This window comes from Mandrillus leucophaeus, unplaced genomic scaffold (assembly GCF_000951045.1).
Source record: "Mandrillus leucophaeus isolate KB7577 unplaced genomic scaffold, Mleu.le_1.0 Scaffold302, whole genome shotgun sequence".
Taxonomy (NCBI): Eukaryota; Metazoa; Chordata; class Mammalia; order Primates; family Cercopithecidae; genus Mandrillus; species Mandrillus leucophaeus.
In genome coordinates, this window is record NW_012103166.1 from 659,644 (window position 1) to 680,528 (window position 20,885).

Sequence of the window (20,885 nt, forward strand, 5' to 3'; positions counted from 1 at the left end):
CCTGAAACAATCTGGATACCAAGGGACAGCTGTATAATCTTTGGCTATACTGAACTAAGTGAAGAAAAAGTACTCTCAGATGTGATTATTGCAATAGATAGTTTTTCTAGAGAAAACAAATATACCTGATTTTTACTTGAATATTTATGAGTATGGTAATCTTTTTTATGACCCAAATTTAACATTATTGTTATCATAGAAGTCTGTCTATGGTAATACAGCATGAAATCTGTAGTCAGCTACAGATAAAAGGCTTTCACAAAGTTTGTTTGCCTTAGTCTGTTTTGTGCTGCTGTAACAGAATACCAAAGACTGGGTAATATATAAACAATAGAAATTTACTTGGTTCACTGTTCCAGAGACTGGAAAGTCCAATGTCAAAGGGCCCACATCTGGTGATGGCCTTCATTGCTGTATCATCTCATGTTGGAAGGCGGAAAGTCAAGACAGGGCAAGAGTGAGAGGGAGTCAAACTTACATTGCTAACCAACCCGCTCTTGAAATAACAAGCCTGCTTCCACTTTAATGATGTGACTCCATTCACAAGGGCAGAGACATTATCTAATTACCATTTAAACATCCCACCTCTCAACACTGTTGAATTGGGTATTAAATTTCCAACACATGAGCCTTGGGGGACATATTCAAATCATAGCACTGCTGTATTTAATGAGTTAAGAATTTTATTTAAGTTGAGAATACCTTTTTTAAGTGAATCCAATGCCTTAAAACATATAAATTTCTAAATATATAGGAAAAGATGGCAATAACTTGCTTTCTTTATCTAGGTCCTGGGAACTCCAACAAGGGAGCAAATCAGAGAAATGAACCCAAACTACACAGAATTTAAATTCCCTCAAATTAAGGCACATCCTTGGACTAAGGTGAGTCAGATTTTTTTTTAAAGTATATTAATCAATAGTTAACTAAAACAGGTTTCTCGTTCTTAAACTAAACTATTTTGAGATCAGATAGTTGCATGAATACAAGCAGTTCTGCATGTAAAGATAGTTGTACAGATGTACTTGAGTGTTTCATTGACTTTATATAGTTTCAGTCTCATTGATTTCCCGTAGACAGTTTCTAGCCTGGTTTTTTGTTTACAAGGTAAGGACAGTGTACTTATATCATTAAAGTACAGAATTAATGATTTAGGAGTAGGATCTTATATAAAATTTTGGCAACCTAAAATTCAGAAGTTTATTTACATAGAGGTGTATAGTTTAATATCATATAGCATACCATACATTTCAGACATTATTCTTTTAAACTGTTAAAACACATACCTTATTATAGATGGCATTTTGTGTTTTTCCTCTCTTGTTTACCTTCCTACTGGCATTTTGGAAACATGATTAGAAAGCAAATGTAATCTTGCTGGGAGTATACATTAAAAACAATTGATAGGTTAACTGGATGTCACTAGCCTTTGGAAAAACCTAACCTTAACATTAGATGGAACCAGTTCTAAAGAGCATAATTGCTAATGTACCAGGGAACTTTTTTTTTTCCTTTGGTATTTAATTGGAATGATTTTAAGAGAGATTTTATTAAAAAGTGTTTTCACCTCAGTTTGATTTGTGAGATTATGAAGAGAAGAAATATAAAATTTCTCAGTAGGGTTTATAAGTAGAGTGAATCTCTAAATCTCTAAAATCTTCGTCATTTTACAAGTTCAGAAACTCTGACCAAAGATTCAAAGTGACTTACCCAAGATTACATGGATGGCTTGTGACAAAGCCGGGATTAAACTTGTGTGTGTGTGTGTGTGCGCGTGTGTGTGTGTGTGTGTATGTGTCATGAGTTACAAATGATCAACTTTATAATATGTATTTTAAGGAGAGACTTTCTGTATTTTAAAATGTACATATAACAATTCATTTTATATACTGTTCATTTAGTTGGTTATAGATCTTTTATAATTAGAGGTGAAGTAATTCAGGGCTATAGGTGAAATAATTTACACTCTGTAGAATCAAAGTATGTTTCTCTCTCTCTCTCTCTCTCAATTATGTATATTATGATTCCAGTTACTTTTTCTTTAAGTTCTCATAATCTCATTATCTATCTTCAGAAAATTCTCATTACTAATTATTTATTTCCTATTTAGAATCAAAGACCTCAATAGTATTTTAGTGCCAGAATTATAGGTTGTAGCTTTTACTACAACCTGGCCAACAGACCACGATCTTGCCTCCCCTTTTTAAAAGTTTATGGTAAGCACTAAATAGTCTGAGATTCAAAAGTGTTCTTTGACCTTTGTATTCAAAGCTTATTTTAAATCTGGGTCAGAAGATATTTAGGGATTCTCACCTGACTCTAAACCCAGGAAATCTCAGGTGGCCTACTTGGATTTAGGGGCTGCATTACAGTTTGAGTCCATTATAGTTACTGCAAGTTAAATTGTTTATAATAAGTGATTTGTAGTATACTATGACTTCAGCCGTGTTAAGCGAAAAACAACAAAGAGAATTCTGTGTATGAAATAAATACAGGGAAATATTCCAAAATGCCAACAGTAGTTTGGTTAAGAAGAAAGTGCACGATTTTATTTTCTTTGTTCTACCTTTTCAAACTTTCATATTTTCTTTAATAATGATGTTATTTTTATGAGGAAAAGGAAAAATTCTTTTTGGTATAATCTAAGTATTCATCACATATTACCCTCCTTATAGAGTTTCTGACAAATATAATGCTGAAATTGAGTCTATGAGATGCTATTTAACAGTCCCCATCCTCCATTATTATTATTATTATTATTATTATTATTTATCAAGATTGCCACTAGTCCTCCTTTATCTAAGGTTTCAGTTACACTTGGTCAACCTCTGTCTGAAATAGGTGATATAGTACAATAAGATATTTTGAGAGAGATACTACATTCACATTATTTTATTATAGATATTATAATTATTCTATTTTATTATTAGTTATTGTTAACCTCTTACTGTGCCTAATTTATAAAGTAAGCTTTTATTACTGGTATGTATGTATAGAGAAAAACAGTGTATGTAGGGTTTAGTAGTACTTGCAGTCTCGGCATCCACATGAGGGTCTTGGGGACATATCCCCTGTGGATAAAAGGGAGGGGGCACTGTATTTAGTGTGTGTCAAATTCTGCATTTTCCCCCTGAATTATATCTCTGTAATGCAAGTATTAGCTAGAGTAGAATGTGAGAAATAGTTGATTATAATTAAAATGCAGCCAACAAAAGAGCTGTGCTAAATATGTATGCTTTAAATCTTTGCCCTCTTGAATTCTTGATGTTTCCATATCTTATACTAATGCTTTTCAAACCTGAATCGTCTATGTAAAGCCCGTTTATTTAGATTTCCATTCCTGTACCATGTATAGAAAAATGACTCAGTTCTCCCATCTTTTTTGTCTATTAAAAGGACTCTGAAGCTTTCATTCATCTGGCGTCTTTTGACATAATCTGGTTTTCACTTCATACACATGCGTTATGTAATAAGTGCACTTATGGTGGTTCCTCATTTGTGCACATGAGAGTGGGTGTTACTGGGATTGTAAACAAAAAAGTAAATTCAGATGCAGAAATTTTATTATTTTTCTCTGTCATCTAGATGATTGAGAATATGCTTGTGTTGATTTTTTAAAAATAGGTTATCATAAGAATTAAAATACAAAACTTAAAATTCCTAGAGGGAACTCAGACTCCTTTCCCTACCATTGTGATAGTGGACAGCAACTTGAGAAATGCTCTTAGGGTAAGCAGCCATTTAAGTCATTTAAAGACCATATAGAATGTCCCCCAAAGAGAAGACCATTTTGCCCTTCGAGGGCAAGTAAACAGGAGTCTGGAAACAAGAACCACTTAACCTTTATTGCTGTCTTCTGTTAGTCCCATCTCCTGAAGCTGTGGACATATGAACCCTGGTTTCCTGTGCTGCAGTGTTGTGCAGCTATGTCCCCAAGATTGGGACTTGCTGTTCTTAAAAAAAAAAAAAAAAGACAGAAATAGAGATCAAAAGAGAAGATGTCTTTCGTGAAAACATTGAGGTAAGGCAATACAGATGTGTAGAAGAAATAGCAGAAAAATAACACTGAGGTGATCCCAGTGTGATGTATGGCAGAAATCTTGACAATTAAAAACTCCAGTAAGTTGCCCTGGGCTATTACATAATAGCAATAGCCAGTGCAACATAATTCTTTAATAAAGCACTTGTGGCTTAAGTAGGAAAGGAAATAGGTGCTAATATTTTGAAACAAGGATTATTATTGGAGGTGAGGGAATGAAGACCTATGCCTTGGTGTACACTGTACACTACAAAGAAGAAAAACACACAGAAAGAAAAGGAAGTGATGCAAAAGTAGATTGAGAATTAAGTAGAGACAGAGATTGGTTGGAAGAAGAGAAGAAATTTAAATTCTGCATTTAGTATATGGAGGTGTGGTTAAATGGTGGGCTATTATATACAGAGTGAGAATCTAGTTTAAACACTGCTCCTAATGTTTATGCCTCAGCTTTTTTTATTTTGTAAGATAGCGAATATCTGCTGTGTCTTTTCTCAGGATTATTTTGAAAATACAGCCATAATATACATATAAAGGATTACTTTAGTTTTGAATAAATGTGAAGGATGTAGCACTCCAATGTAGTTTTCTGATTTGTCTTCTCTGTCTCCAGTGCCCTGACCTTAGTTTAGGTCACCATCATATCACAGAATTATTAAAAACAACCTCCTACCTCCTGATTTCCATCCTTCGGTTTCACATCACTTTAATCCATCCTCCTCATTTCTGTCAGAGTTGGCTTTTTTTAAAAGCACGTGTGATAGTGTCACTCCTATTTAAAATTCTTCTCTGATTCCTCATAACCTTTAGGAGAGTTTAGTGTTATATACATATACTGACAAGAGTGATCCTATGTGCCAATTTATGCTTGTCCAGTGTAATTAATAATTGTTTGCCTCTTCACTCTCAGGAAGGTCCCAGTTTGGGTGGCAGATTATTTAGTCACTCTGTTCTTGATCTTTTCTGCCTTTCTTTTCCAGAAAAATAGAGTATTTAGTATTTGTCCTATTCCTAACCTTCCTTGAGGTATCTAGTTATTGAACCCAGTCTCTTTCCCAAGTTTTACAGCTTCCTGTATCCTTAAATGCATGTTGTTAGGCAATGAATTTAAAAGTTTAGTGTCTACTTAGGGTTGATTAGGGATTTTTTAATAAAGTTTTATCATAGTAGGTGTACGAGGTGCCTTCCCACCCGCTTTCGAGTGCATGATCCTTCTACCCTTTTGTTTAAATTTCTTTGTGACAAGCATTTCTCCTCTATCCTAGTAATAAATAATCCTGTGTGGTCAGTTAGGTAACACAGATGTCTGTTTTATTCTTTCAGAGTAATGAAAGAATAAAGTAACAACTGGTTAGTAGAAGGAAGTAGATTGCAATCCCAAGGCCCCTGATCTCTTAACAGTTACATTACTGCTATTTAATATGTTGGCTACATATTGGAGTGTTGTCCAGTTTGTAGATCACTTTGAAGGGACCATGCAGCCACGCTGGATTTTCTGGTTTAGTCAGATTGTCTCCTAGTTGTTCCCCAGAGAAGCCGCATTCATTTCTGCCTCTTGCTAGTGTCTCCCTTCCCTCTCTCTACTCCCCCTTCCACTGTCTTAGAATGTTCTTTTTTTCTTCTCTGCTTACCAAGTCTTAACCTTTCTTAAGATCTCAAATCTCACTTCTCCCATGAAATATTTTCTCATTATCTAAGTTCTTTATGATTATCCTACCACATAACTCCTACAGTACCTACCAAATTATACCATATATATTATAGCAAGTCCTAATTTCTTTTTTATAATAATATTAATACCAATTACTTCAAAATATTTGTCGCCAAGTTGTTGGCATATATGGTAGTTTAATACTTAAGTGTCTGTAGCATTTGTATGACCGTAGGTCATTTGGTAAGTCTCCCAGAAAGCGTTATTCACAAAAATTAATCCTTGCATACCTGATTTCCTAAAACACTGTCAACATGCTTCTTAGTGAATCAATACTAGTATTTCTAACTGGCTAACAGAGTAAGCAGAAAATTGAATTCTCAGGTCATTTCAGTTTTCAAAGGAATTATTTTAGACTGAAAAAGTTACTTATTCTTTATGCTTACAGCCGACCCAGAAAGCCCCACTATACTTATTTCTTTTTAAGACTTTGTCCATAATGTTACATTTTTTCCCCTGAACCATTCAATAGATTTTTCAGAACTTGGTAAACCTACCTGTTTTAACCATTGTTCAGTATATTATTAAAATGCCTTCAGAGAGACCTAGAGGGCACAAAACAGAAATTGCTGCCAAAGTTTTCTTGCACATCCATTCTATCTTTCTTTTCTGGTCTCTCTGCATTACTCATTTCATTCACATGTGTTCCAGAAAGCATAAAACCATGTTGGGGATTTCTATTGACTCCTAAGGTTGCTACTTGTCTATTTTGTTCTATTGCTTATGGTAAATCAATTTTTATATTATTATTCAACCCCCCTCTGCCCTGAGCATTCTACCTAGACCATTCTCACTTGTCTCACAAATACATATAGTATGTTCTCTACTGAAATTTCTACCCACATCCTTATTGCTAGAATAGTCACTTCATCTCCCTTTCTAATACCATTTTCTTATGTTAGAACTCACTTTTTTATTTCTACTGGCTATATATTCTTATTTCTTTGCTGGAAATCCACATTAAAATCCAGCTTTTAGGGTGGCTAATCCACATGTGAAAGGAATGATGTGAAGAAGGAAGAATACTCAGTAAGACATAATTTTCAGATTGCTTGTGGGAGGCAAAGGATGAGGTTAGGGGTGGATTTGAAAAGAAGGCAAAATTCTATTTTTAATTTATCATTTGTTCTTTAAATCTTGTGTCTTCTATGTAACCAGTGCTGTGCTGGGTACCATAAAGCATGCAAAAGAAGTAAAATATATAGTCTTTGTCCTTGAAAAGCTGACAGTTGAAAAGCTCAGTTGAAGCAAGTATTGAATAATGTGAGATACCATATAACCATATACTTGATGCCGTGCTGTAAGTGTTCAGAGGTGTTCCACATGGCTGTAGGTGTTATAAGGCAGACCAGTGAGGATGGTAGAGGGAAAAAGGAACTCCCCTTAAAGATAATAGATGAGGTGGGATGTTGAAGGGAGGTTTAAGATTTGCTTAGGTGTAGAAAAGGTTAGGAATTGTTATAGCTTGGGTGAATATCTCTCAAGGTGGAGAGAGATGAATGGAAAGAAAATATTTCTATATTCTTAGGAGGGCCAGCCTGACTGTAATAACTGTTTTGTGAACATTGAAAGATTAAATTGGATAAGCAGATAAGCAAATCACACTCCTGTGTAGGCATGTAGTATTATTTCATCAGTGCATGATGTGAGGGAGGGAAATTTATGTTACATAGTTAAATGCTGATATCTACATATATACAGCCAGTCATTTAACATCGTTAGTAGGTGCTTAGAAACTGCAACTTTAAGTGAAATGATGTACAATAGATTCTCAAATAATGTTGCTTCATTCAACGTTGACGAGGGAAAACATTTGGTTTTATTATACCTTTCACTAAAAGTCACAGTTTTCAAGAACCTATCAATGACATTAAATGAAGACTTACTGTGTAACTTTTCTTACCTGTAGTAGAACTTGGGAAAACTAAATAAGGCTTTTAATTAGTACAGCTGAAATTCACTGGATGTTAGATCTGTCATGGCTAAGGAAAGGATTCTTTGTGTTTCTTATGCTCAGCGTTCTTTACCTGAGCTGGTATCTTAACGAAAAGGTTAGAAAAATACGCAGTAGGCCTGAGCCGAATTCAGTTTTGTGTATCCTACCCTGTTAGATGCTGATTTCATAGATAGCAATTTTACTTGGGAGGAGGGCTCTGAAAGTTGTTTTCAGTAGCCTCTGGTAATCATTTTTGATAGTACTTAAAGTGAATTGGATTAGCTTGTATGTCCGTGCATCATTAGATCAATGTAGCAAAGCATGTGAAAGACTGCTAGAGAATGTATGTTTTTGTTTTTTGGGGGGAGTTTTTTTGAGATGGAGTCTCACTCTGTTGCCCAGGCTGAAGTGCAGTGGCACAACCTCGGCTCACTGCAGCCTCCGCCTCCGAGGTTCAAGTGATTCTCCTGCCTCAGCCTCCCAAGTAACTGAGATTACAGGCACCCACCACCACGCCTGGCTAATTTTTGTATTTTTAGTAGAGATAGGGAGAATATTTTTAAAAATAGTATGGACTAATTTATTAAGTAATTATTGAATTCTGTGCGCCATATGAGCACTTAAGTAGACTTAATTTCTTCTCTTAGTGAACATAATTACCTATTCTACAGTCCATGGCATTGTCTCACTTTTAATCCTGTGTTTAGGTTTACAAATTGCATATAATTTCAGATGATTAATAGATTACTTGAGAGTCAATATTGGGGTTGCTCTTTAGGAATATTCATGGTTTATTAGTTTTTAAAACTGGATGCTTATATTTTGTATATGACCAGGATATAGGATGAATGTTGTACATTTATCATAATAAAAACTAGTGAGGAATAGCTATTTGGAACAGGCATGGCTCTTGTTCTGTGTTCTGTTAGATTAATTATCACTGCCAACAGCCATTTAAAATGGACATTTTTACATTGCTCTGATTGGCTGCATAATACAACAGAGTTGCTAAGAGCTGATGCTGTGAGATGCATCTTAACCATAGGTTTTGGTATGGTGTATGTGATTGCTTAAAAATGGCCTTTTTATAAAGTGCTTGAGATTCAGTCACAACACTTAGCTCCAGGTTGAAATTGGAAGGCCAAAGTCTATTCTAGGACATGTAGGGCAGAAATTGCCTCTGTCATTTTTTAGTTACCCAAATGCAAATTTATTTTGAATAATTCTTCATTTAAGGACTTCTTTGCATTTGTTCAATACTGCGGAAACTTTCTTTTTTAAAAAATGAATTTTTTCTGTTAGTTTCTTTTATGGACTAGTATTTGTGATGAGAGTTGATATTTGTTTTAATTTAAGAAAATGAGTTGCTGCATAGGTGAGGTAGTATTTGAATCACTTTAAAAGTTCATGTCAGTGTTTTGGTTCTTTTCAATATTTCCTTTCTCTTTTCTTTCTTTTTTCCTTTCTCTTTTTCTTTTCTTCTTCTTCTTCTTCTTTTTTTTTTTCCTTTGTTTTATTTTGTTCTGTTTTATTGATTTACTTTTGGTTTTGTTTTTAAAGGGGTGTTTTGGGATCTCTGTGGCCTTGCTGCATACTTCGCTGGCCATATTTAGTCTGCGTACTAATTGTTAGTTGGCCCAGTAAGTCTTATTTTGTGCTCTCAGTTCTTTCAGTCTGGTTTTCTATTTTTGTCCACCTGGTTGTGTTTTAGTTCATGAGAGAATTTATTCTGATGGGCCAGATTTTAATCTGTGTACTAAATTTTAGTCTGCAGACTAAAAGTAATCCGCGGATTATTTATTTTTGAAAAATATTTAATTCCCCCACTGGAAACTATCCTAAAAGAATGTTAAATTCTCTTAGAATAGCCAGGGGAGTTCACAGATACTGGTGAGTTCTGCCATTTTTTGTTCTCAATACCTAGACATAATAGACCCTGCTACCTCCCTTGCATATTTGGCTCCGTTGTGCCTAGGTGTTGGTATACATTACTATGCCTGTCACCTGTAACTGTGACTGTCCCTTAGTTGTATTGTTAATTGTACATATTTTGTTTAGCTTTTGGTGGGTGAATTGGGCATATTTGCAGATGGAACTGTGTTTAATTTGTAGTGCTCAAAGATGTAGGGTTTATTTTTTCAGAGAGTTTTTCCAAAGAGGAAAAAATGTTCTCTATTTTTCCTAAGTAATGGGTGCAAGGGTATAAGCGGGCAAAGCCCACAATAGAAAAAGTAAGTTAATACCCGCACTCCTGAGGTGATATGTCAATTTCCTGATGAGTCCTAAGATAATGAGAATGTCAGCAAAGAAACATCTTTTAGCAGAGAAGTCAATCCAAAATGGAGAATAATCCGCGGTGGCCTGATCCTTCTTAGCTCACACAAATTAAAAGTATCTGGCTTGAAATCTATAGCATTATAACTTAAATATATTTACTACTTTCCTCTCATCACTAATAACTTAGCAAAAAAAAATGTTTATACTGTGTAACTGGAACACATTAATAGAGAAAAAAGTAGCATATTTGGAACTTGAAACTTTAAAAGCAAGCTAATATGCCCCCTCCCAGCCATGTCTGTGGATGATGAATCCAGGTCGTAGAAGACCACTTTACTTTGGGAACTTTACTTCTAGATTTCATTTTGATTTTAACTTTTTTTGGTTTTGTATTTTTTTAATAAACGCACTGGCATTGGAACATAATAAACTAAAATTAAAATGTTTCTTTACTGTGCCTCACCATTGCACAATCAAAAAAAATTTTTTTGCATACACTGTGGTGAAATAATTTTTAAAACTTGGACTTGCTACTGTGAAGACTGATGTTTAAAGTTTATAACTGTATAAACATTTTCTATGTCCCCCCCACACCATGGATTTCTTATAACATTGGATATATTTTTCCTTGCTGGACTATTCTCTTTTGGATTGACTTCCCCTGTTTGGATTATTTCACTGCATTATCATCTTTAGGATTCGTCAGGAACAGGACATTTCACCTCAGGAGTGCGGGTATGTACTTAATTTTTTTTTTCCCAAAATTTCAGGGCAGGTCTATAAAACTTGGGGGAAATCTTTTTTGAGAGGCTAAACAATTATTCATTCTTGAAATGTAATAGTAAACGATGTAAGTAGCTGTGATTTCTGTTTTTATTCACTGTATGGCATAGGTTTCGTTTATAGTATATTTAGATTGTCAGTCTCTTGGGTGATTCATTGACATCTAGGCTGAAGTTTAGGAATTGTGGGATTTTAAGATTATTATTTCTATTACAAGAATAAATATTGATGAAGATCCATGAAACCAAAGGTCTGAGTGTTAAGCAATTTCATTGAGTAAGGAAAGAAGTGACAGTGGAAGCTTCTTTAATTAAAAGACAAATTTCAGTTATTGGTGGTTTCCTTTTCTTTAGAAGCAAAAATAATTCAGATGAGCTAGTTTCTAGTTTGCCCTGTAATTTTTAGAAGTTACATGCTAACTCACCCTGTATTATGGTCAGAAATCTGAACTGTGGGAGATACTGGGTTTTGACCCTGCATAGTTTTCCACTCAACCTTTATTCACAGAGTACTGAACCAAGGCTTTTCTCATCAAGAATCTCTCAAGGGTTTAAAATAACAGTGTATACGTTTTGTAAAGGCAGGTTAAATCTTGATTTTAAAGTAGGCTCTTGGCATGTATTACTTTCTTTATTGTTTTTAACTCTTGAATTCCGTGAGTTACAATTCTCTGACAAATATACGCTAATAAATGTCTTAGTACCAATATGGATGATCACTTGTAGCCAGTAAAACACCAAAAGAGATGGGTGACTTAAAAAAAATAGCAGAAACAAGCTTGTAATACTGGTTTATTAACAGCTTTAACACAAAATCTTTGAAAATATAACATGAAATTTTTTTATTTAAAATAACTCAGTGCCCAGCCATCCTACATTTGAATGTTAGCAGGAGATATTTATTTCTACTTTTGGTGCTACTTTTAATTCCACTTATGTGCTGCCATATTGGTGCAAAAACATTTTGGATTAGCTGGCAAAATAAATCCTTATACTATCAAACAGAAGCAAACTTGCCTTCAGGGATAAAATATGCCAATGGTGTTTAATATTTTTACAAAAATTTTCTGGGTTTTCCCACTGATTATTTTCTTTTTACATTCTGTATATGATTATAGACCTTGGGAGCAAGAGAGGGGACCAGTAACAGTAGAAGAGCTGAACCTTTCAAATTTGACAGTAACTCTAAGGTTTCCTTGACTGAGGCAAGTCAGAGTATTCAAAAGAATATATGAGGCAGGTTTTGACCTTACAAAAGGGTTTCTTTTTAACATAACCAAGAAATTGACTGAGGCCTTTCTTTATGTTCTGAAATAATTTCCTAAGAGCCTGCTTTACCTAATTTCTCAATTTTCATGGAAAATGTCTTTTTCAATAATAAACTAAAAACAAATACAATCCTCTTTTCACTGTAGACAGTACTCATAAATAGTCTCTGGAAAGTCTAATGAGCTCTGTAGTTGTAACTAGTTCTAACCATCAGCATAAGTGAACAACCAGATGTTATATGAGCCATTCTTACTAGGAAACCTTAGCCTCCCAGGCTGCTCCATGCCCTGTCACAATCTGCATGGACTTTTCTCACTTGTGGGTCTGTTTGCCTCCATTTATAAGTGTCTACTTCTCTGTCCACCTCTGGTTGTATGTTCTTCCTGTCGAGGGATATATGTTTCATTTTTCTTTAGTTCCAAAGGCTTCTCGTCTGTTTATTTCTGTTCCTTACCTTTTTATTTTTATTCTGTAGGTGGCCATAATTTAGAATGAAGCATATTTTTATAGTTTTTGATGATTAGTTTTATTTAAGACACAAATTAGTAGAAAGCTATCTATTCCTTTAAGTAGATCAATTTAATTGAATTTTTCTTCAATATTGCCTTCAGCTCACTTTTTCTGTGTCTTAATCATTCTTAATGGATAATACATTTTTTTCTCCTTGATTAAAACCCTGGAATATTCATTCAAATGGGGGAAATCTGGCCATATTCATGGTAACACCTACTTGAGAAAAAAAAATATAGGACATTTAATCAAATTCAAGGTATTCAAGAATTTCTTCAAATAATGGTAGGCTCTGTTTATTGGAAATAATACCAAATCAGTAGCATTTATAGACCTAGAGTAAATAGCTCTTCTTTCTTTTCTTTTTGATTGCCAAATTTTTGAACAGTACTGCCCATCATTAACAATTGTTCTGCTAAAAAAACAATGCAAAAGAGGCAATCTTTTATTTACTGCCATAGCAGTGAAAACTTTAAAATTTAAGAAATAATTTTCTAGTTGTACTTGCCTCCAGAACTCAGCCTTTCCCGTGTGCCTGTCATATTTTGTATGCATGTCTGATTGTTGTTACTTTATGATTAGCATATATAGATTTTTCTCCGAGCATTTCTCATATAATCTTTAATTAGCAATTCACCCCTGTGAATCATATGCATTTAACTTTTTCCATTCTAGAAGGTCCTTTCCCAAATGCAACCATGTTTCTGTGCATGGTGGTAATTAAGTCATTGCTCACAGGGTATTTACTTAGTTTCTTAAAACATTAATTATTCTTTCCCTTTTTTTGTACTGCAGGTCTTCCGACCCCGAACTCCACCAGAGGCAATTGCACTGTGTAGCCGTCTGCTGGAGTATACGCCAACTGCCCGACTAACACCACTGGAAGCTTGTGCACATTCATTTTTTGATGAATTACGGGACCCAAATGTCAAACTACCAAATGGGCGAGACACACCTGCACTCTTCAACTTCACCACTCAAGGTAAATCCAAACACTTTGCTCTTCACCAGTTCTAGGAAAGCTACACACTGGGTGTGAAATGACATTCTATTAATTAAAATCTGTGGGAGACAAAAATGGACATATTAAGTACTTAGGTAGGCGAAAAGAGCATCCTTTCTAACTTAATGGTCACTACTTATATGATTTTGAAGAAAAGAGTAGCACATAAAAGTTTTCCAATAGGCATAGCTTCTTTAATTTTTAGCAGAATATAATGTTGGCACAGGAGAAGTTACAGAGAGTTCAGCGAGTGAAGTTTATCACTAATTGGACTAATGTACAATTTAACCTTTAGGTTTGGATCTGAAACTTAAAATAGTAGCATTTCTTGCTTCCCTAGAGTTTGTATCAAGTTTTTTTAAACCTGGAATGAATTGGCTATATTTGTATAAATTCAATTGTCTTCCAAACAGGAGGAAAACTGGAGCCCTATAAACCCTTTCTAAGAACTTAAACAAACAATAGAGACAAGGAAATTTCCATCCCCTCTGAGATTTGGCACCATTGCTGCTGCAGAGAAAATACTGAAAAGAAAACTAACTTTGTGCATTGTGGTTTCTGGAAGACCTTGTGATAGTCACTATTTCTTCACTATTTCTGTGTTCAGTTTTCTTTTCTCCTTGATTAAGACCTAAGTGATTCATTCATTCAGTCACACTACCTCTGATGATGTGACTTTCTTCTTACACTGAGCATAAAAAATGTACAATTCATTACCAAAAAAAACACAGTTGATGTATTGATTAGTAAGCATACTCAGGCTAGAAAACAGAAAAGGGAGATGTTGAGCTTTCTGTGACAAAGAAAGAAATCTATTTCCTTTATTCATATATATCATATCTTTCTTTAAAAAAAAAAATGAAGACTCTTTTATTTTGGTATTTTAAAATATTATGTTTGCCCAGCACATTAGATATAAATATGATGTGGGTCTTGAACATTTATGTTTTTGAGGGTTTGGAGAATGCATTTATATTTGGATGTAATGTGTATAGATACAGTGTGTGGTCTCTGTGGTTATCAGAGTGTTTATGTGATTCTGAGTATCAGTGAAAAAGTGGACCCTGTAAACATAGTCATGTATTCCTTAGTGATGCAGATATGTTCTGAGAAATGTGTCATTCAGCAATTTTCGTCCTTGTGCAGACGTCACAGAGTGTGCTTATGCGTACTTATTATTGAAAGTGCTGTCATTTTGAGATATGGCCCCTTTTTAAAAAGTGTTAAAATGCTCTGTCTTAGCACCCATTCTGAAACTGAGCTGTAATCACAAAGTAGTACTTTCTCACGGTCTTTGTAAATCACTATTGTTACTGTTTTTGAACAGTGTTTCTATGTAAGATGTCCAGGGAAGAGAGAGGGTTTTTTTGTTGTTGTTATTGTTTTTGTTTTTTGGTTTTTTTGTTTGTTTTGTTTTGAGACGGAGTCTCACTCTGTCACTCAGGCTGGAGTGCAGTGGCATGATCTTGGCTCACTGCAACCTCCACCTCCCAGATTCAAACAATTCTTGTGCCTCAGCCTCCTTAGTAGCTGGGATTACAGGCACCTGCCACCATGCCTGGCTAATTTTTGTATTTTCAGTAGAGACGGGGTTTCACCATGTTGGCCAGGCTGGTTTTAAACTCCTGACCTCAGGTGATCTGCCTGCCTTGGCCTCCCAGAGTGCTAGGATTACAGGTGTGAGCCACCGTGCCTAGCCTTGATGCCATTGTATTTGATATGATACTCTGTATTCTAATTTTGGAGCAGTGTTTCCAAATGGTGATCTTGTTTTCTGAGGCAGCTGTAACTGTGTACAGATGCAACTTTAAAGCACATGCTAGTTAGTAGTAATTAATGGATGACCAGAATAAAACTGGGTAATCCAAGGGGTTGAAGAAGGAGAATCAATCTTCCAATTGGTTGTATAGCTAAAGGAAATCTAGAGATAGAAACATTGTGGGGTCTAGTTGAAGGGTGAGGGATATTAGTGAGGTTCTTCTAAAGGCAGCATAAAGCCCTCCTCCATCCTCATAACAAATTGTCAGTGACATCTGCAGCACTACTTCCCCCAAATAAAATAAAGATCTACATATAGTAGGTGCTCAATGAATGTATGAGTGCCATGTACCACTTTAAATAAACATAATATTCATTAATTCATACAACCAGTATTTTTTGGGCATTTCTAATGTTCCCTCTGGTTGTCGTTACTATTGTTTTAATTTCTAAAGTAAACCTGCTATATATACGGAACTATAAAGATTAAACACTTGAGTAAAATATAGTGTTTTATTATGGTAAAGCTTACAATAAAGCTAACTGCAATTTGATGTTTGTTACTGTACCATGGAGTAATTAGCCATAAACAGTAATTAGCATTACTTTCATATAATCACAATATTTCCATATTCAGATAGAGGAAGGAGAGAGATGAACAGATATGAGACGGACAACTTTGAGATCTTTCTGATTGCCAAAATCCATAACTCAGAAGAACATCAGACCTCTCTCATTTTTCCAGCACTGAAGCTTCAGTGTTCCAGGACCCCATGACTGACAATATTATCTGCTTTCAGATGTTGGAAATTGGAATAAACCTTTGGCACACCCCCTTCTTTCCATTTCTTCCTGTCATTAGAATTTCAAATTCAGCCATAGCTGAATCAGACCTTAGGAAGCAGATAGAATCAGGAAAGCCCAGTAAGGATCAGTATTTTCTTATTAACTAATTTGTTGCCTATTCCAAGGCTGGAATATATTAGGAAATCAATTGTTTTGTATGTTTAAAGGTGAGTCTTCCCCAAACTCTATCACACACATCCCCAATCTCAGTTTTTTACCTAATTTGTATGAAATTTTACCAATTGAAGTTATTTAGTAAATATTGTCCTCCTAAGAGTATAGGGTAGGATGGAGGTGGTAAAGATATTATCCGTTTACTTTAGTATGAGCTAATGTGAACATTCTATTCCTCTACCACTTGGCAGGATTATGTGAGAGAATGGTAGCTTTCTGGGGAGATAAGTAAGAGTGGCAGCATGTTGGCTAGGCCAGAAGAAGCAGTGATTTAGTAACTCTGGGGAACTGTTAATTGAGAGTTGAAATGGGATATTTGGGGCAGCCGTTGAGCAATATGCAGACTCAGACAGACTGAATATTTTGTGGCGGGGAGTAAGAGTATCTGGACATGAAAAAAGCAGGTGATGAGATAGAAAAGGTGTTCCAGAAAGCAAGTAAATAAAAGAACAGTAAAAGGGAGACTAAGGTATAAAAAACAAAGGAAAATAAGGAAAGCGTTAGAAAATATTTTTTGAAAGAGTATAAGAATGTGTTACAGAATAGGAATTGATGAAAACATGGAATTGAAAATGAGTAGGCGATGGGCAGCAAAAGCAAGTGTTCTAGAATCCTAGTTCATCAAAGATTTATATTTCTTTCATTTGAAAGCAGTAGGCTACTTATTTATAAAATCTATTGTAATTAATTATGATAACTAGCAGATTCCATATTTGTAACAATGGTTTTTAAACTTATTTTCCCATTATAAAATAGCGATAGACATAAATAGGGTCAGCTCATCTATTTATCTGCCCATGTCCTAGCCCTTTTCTTCTAAGTTGCCTTATCCTCAGACACATCTGAAGTGAATATAGTATTTCAACTACCTGAGATTAATTAAAGTATAGACATGCATTGTTTTATTGGGCTTCACTTCAATGCATTTCACAGGTAATGCTTTTTTTTTTAAAAACAAATAAAAGGTTCATGTCAACTCTGTGTTGATTGAGCCTGTTTTTCCAACAACCTATGCTTATTTTGTGTGTCTGTGCCACATTTGGTAATTCTTGCAATATTTAGAGCTTTTTCATTGTTATTACATCCATTATGGTGATCTGTGATCGTAATTTTTTTGATGTTACTATTGTGATTGTTTTGGAAGTTTGTATTGAACTTAATTGATAATGTGTATGTTTCAACTGCTCCACCCATCAGCCAATCCCCATCTCTCTCCCTCTCCTTGGATCTCCCTATTCCCTGAAGCACAACAATATTGAAATTAGGCTATTTAATAACCCTGCAAGGGCCTCCAAGTGTTCAAGTGAAAGGCAGAGTCACACAGACTCTCACTTTAAATCAAAAGCTAGAATGATTAAGCTTAGTGAGGAAAGTATGTCAACTGCTGAGATAGGTCAAAAGCCAGGCCCATTGTGCTAAACAGTTAGCCAAGTTGTGAATGCAAAGAAAAGTTGTCAAAGGAAATTTAAAGTGCTACTCCAGTGAACACACAAAGAAATAAATAGAGATCAAAACAGCCACAATATTTTCTTAAGGCAGAGCCTAATCAAAAACAAGGCCCTAATGTTACTCAATTCTGTAAGGGCTGAGAGAGGTGAGGAAGCTACAGAGGAAAAGTTTGTAGCTAGCAGAGGTTGGTTCATGAGGCGTAAGGAAGGAAGCCATTTCCATACCATACAAGTGCAAGGTGAAGCAGCAAGTGCTGATACAGAAGCTGCAGCAAATTATCCAGAAGACTTCTAGTTAAGAGCATTGATTAACATAGCTACACTAACCAACAGATATTCAGTGGAGACAGAACAGCCTTCTATTGGAAGAAGATGCCATCAACAATCTTCCTAGCTAGAGAGGAAAAGTCAGTGGCCTGGCTTCAAAGCTTCAAAGGATAGGTTAACTCACTTGTTGTGGGCTAATACAGCTGGTGATTTTAAGTGGAAGTCAGTGCTTCTTTACCATTCCAAAAATCCTAAGGCCCTTAAGAATTATGCTAAATCTACTCTGCTTGTGCTCTATAAATGGAACAAAAAAGCCTGCATGATAGCACATCTGTTTACAGCATGGTTTACTGAATATTTGAAGCCCACTGTTGAGACCTACTGCTCAGGAAAAAAAGATTCTTTCAAAATATTACTACTTAGTGACAATGTATCTAGTCATCCAAGAGCTCTGATGGAGATGTATAAGGAGATGAATGTTGTTTTTATGCCTACTGACACAGCATCCATTCTGTAGCCCATGGATCAAGGAATAATTTCTACTTTTATGTCCTGTTATTTAAGAAATGCATTTCATAAGGCTGTAACTGCCATTAGATAGTGATTCCTTTGATGGATCTGGGAAAAGTAAACTGAAAACCTTCTGGAAAGGATTCACCGTTCTAGATGTCATTAGGAATGTTTGTGATTTGTGAAAGAGGTCCAAATGTCAATATTAACAGGCTTTTAGAAGAAGTTAATCTCAAGTCTCATGGATAACTTTGAGGGGCTCAAGACTTCATTGGAGGAAGTCACTGCAGATGTGGTAGAAATAGTAAGAGAATTAGCATTAAAAGTGAAGCCTGAAAAGTGACTGATTTGCTGCAGTCTTTATGATAAAACATGAATGAATGAGGAGTTACTTCATATGGATGAGCAAAAAAAGTGGTTTCTTTAGAAGGAATCTCCTTCTGGTGAAGCTGCTATGTTGAAATGACCACAAAGGATTTAGAATATTCCATAATCTTAGTTGAAAGCGGTGATAGGGTTTGAGAGGGTTGACTCCAATTTTGAAAGAAGTTCTACCAGGGTAAAATGCTATCAGCCTTAAATGCTACAGAGAAATCTTTTGTGAAAGGAAGAGTCAGTCAATATGACAAACTTCATGGTTGTTTTGTTTTGAGAAATTGCCACAGCCACCCTCACCTTCAGCAACCAACATCCTGGTCAGTCAGCAGCCATTGACATCAAGGTATAAGACCCTCCACCCACAAAAGATGACTTGCAGAAGGCTCAGGTGATCTTTAGGATTTTTTAGCTTAAAGTATTTTTAAATTAAGGTATATATGTGTTTTTTTTTTTTTTTTTTAGATGTAATGCTTATTGCCCACTTAATAGACTATAATGTAGGGTAAACTCATCACTTATATGCAGTGGAAAACCAAAACATTTGCATGACTCGCTTTATTGTAGTGGTCTAAAACCGAACCTGTAGTATCTCCGAGGTATTCCTATATATTCCAAGGTTATTCTCAAATTACTATGAACTCTGAGGTGAGTATTAATGGTTTTTAGACTTACTATTTACAACAGCCATGATAAATTTACTTGGAATAGGAACTCTTGATGTATGTAGGACACATCAATAGAATTGATGTCAGAATTATTCTTCAGTACTTTCTAAGTAATCTAGAAGAGTAAAATATCTGTGTAATCAGTTATACTCTTCTGGGCAATGAAATGCTAGGTATACTACTGGAGACACACCACAGGGAGAACTTGAGAAAATTTATGAGTGGACTAAAAGGGGGCAGATAGGATTTAGTTCAGGTAACTACAGCAGTAATGACAAATAATGAGTGACTGTATTCAAGATTTTAGGCTCTAAATTATGTATTTTATATAAGAATTTTTATTGTTTTCCCTGAGATTATTTGGTCCACCCTGCTACTTTGGACATACTCTACTGGGAAAAATGTGGCGTGGTATAGGAACAATCAATCAAAAACTAGTATCTTCAATGAAAGTTCTGTGTGTAGTTTGGACACATATACTTCCAGAAGACCAGAACACTGGTGGTATATGATATATAAACAAGACAATAAAGAAATGCATCATTGCAGGAGCAAAGAGTAAGTCAGACCTAAAGCCTAGTTCCCTGTAACTACATAGTTGTAGACCTTGGTCAACACAGTATCCCTACCTGAGTTTCCCCATTTAAATAAGTGAGATCGTTGGATTTAAGGATATTCAAGGACATGTGCATCTTCAAAATTTTAATTATAAAAATGAATTGACTCCAGAAAGATAAAAAATGACGAAGCCAAACATGTAGACCACGATTGGATTAAGATACAAAATCATGACATAAATATAGAAAAATCTAGACTGGTTCCCCCAGAATCAAAATACTAGCAGTATTATTATTATTATTATTATTATTATTATTGTACGTTAAGTTCCAGGGTACATGTGCACAACGTGTAGGTTTGTTACATATGTATACATGTACTATGTTGGTGTGCTGCACCCATTAACTCATCATTTACATTAGGTATTTCTCCTGCTATCCCTCCCCGCTCCCCCGACCCCACAACAGGCCCCAGTGTGTGATGTTCCTCACCCTGTGTCCAAGTGTTCTCATTGTTCAGTTCCCACCTGAGTGAGAACATGTGGTGTTTGGTTTTCTGTCCTTGCAATAGTTTGCTCAGAATGATAGTTTCCAGCTTCATCCATGTTCCTACAGAGGACATGAACTCATCCTTTCTTATGGCTGCATAGTATTCCATGGTGTATATGTGCCACATTGTCTTAATCCAGTCTATCATTGATGGACATTCGGGTTAGTTCTAAGTCTTTGCTATTGTAAATAGTGCCGCAATAAACATA

The 20,885-nt window shown here is 35.3% G+C and overlaps 1 protein-coding gene across 2 annotated transcripts in view; it reads left to right on the forward strand.

Moving 5' to 3' along the window:
• GSK3B (glycogen synthase kinase 3 beta) overlaps nucleotides 1–20,885 on the forward strand; it is a 268,959-nt gene that overhangs the window by 213,175 nt on the left and 34,899 nt on the right. Inside the window, exons 8-10 of one of the 2 annotated variants that reach the window (XM_011987168.1) lie at nucleotides 789–884; nucleotides 10,657–10,695; nucleotides 13,317–13,503. In XM_011987168.1, coding sequence (XP_011842558.1) covers nucleotides 789–884; nucleotides 10,657–10,695; nucleotides 13,317–13,503 — 322 coding nt within the window. The remainder of the gene's footprint in view (nucleotides 1–788; nucleotides 885–10,656; nucleotides 10,696–13,316; nucleotides 13,504–20,885) is intronic. The other variant, XM_011987169.1, reaches the window with a different exon arrangement.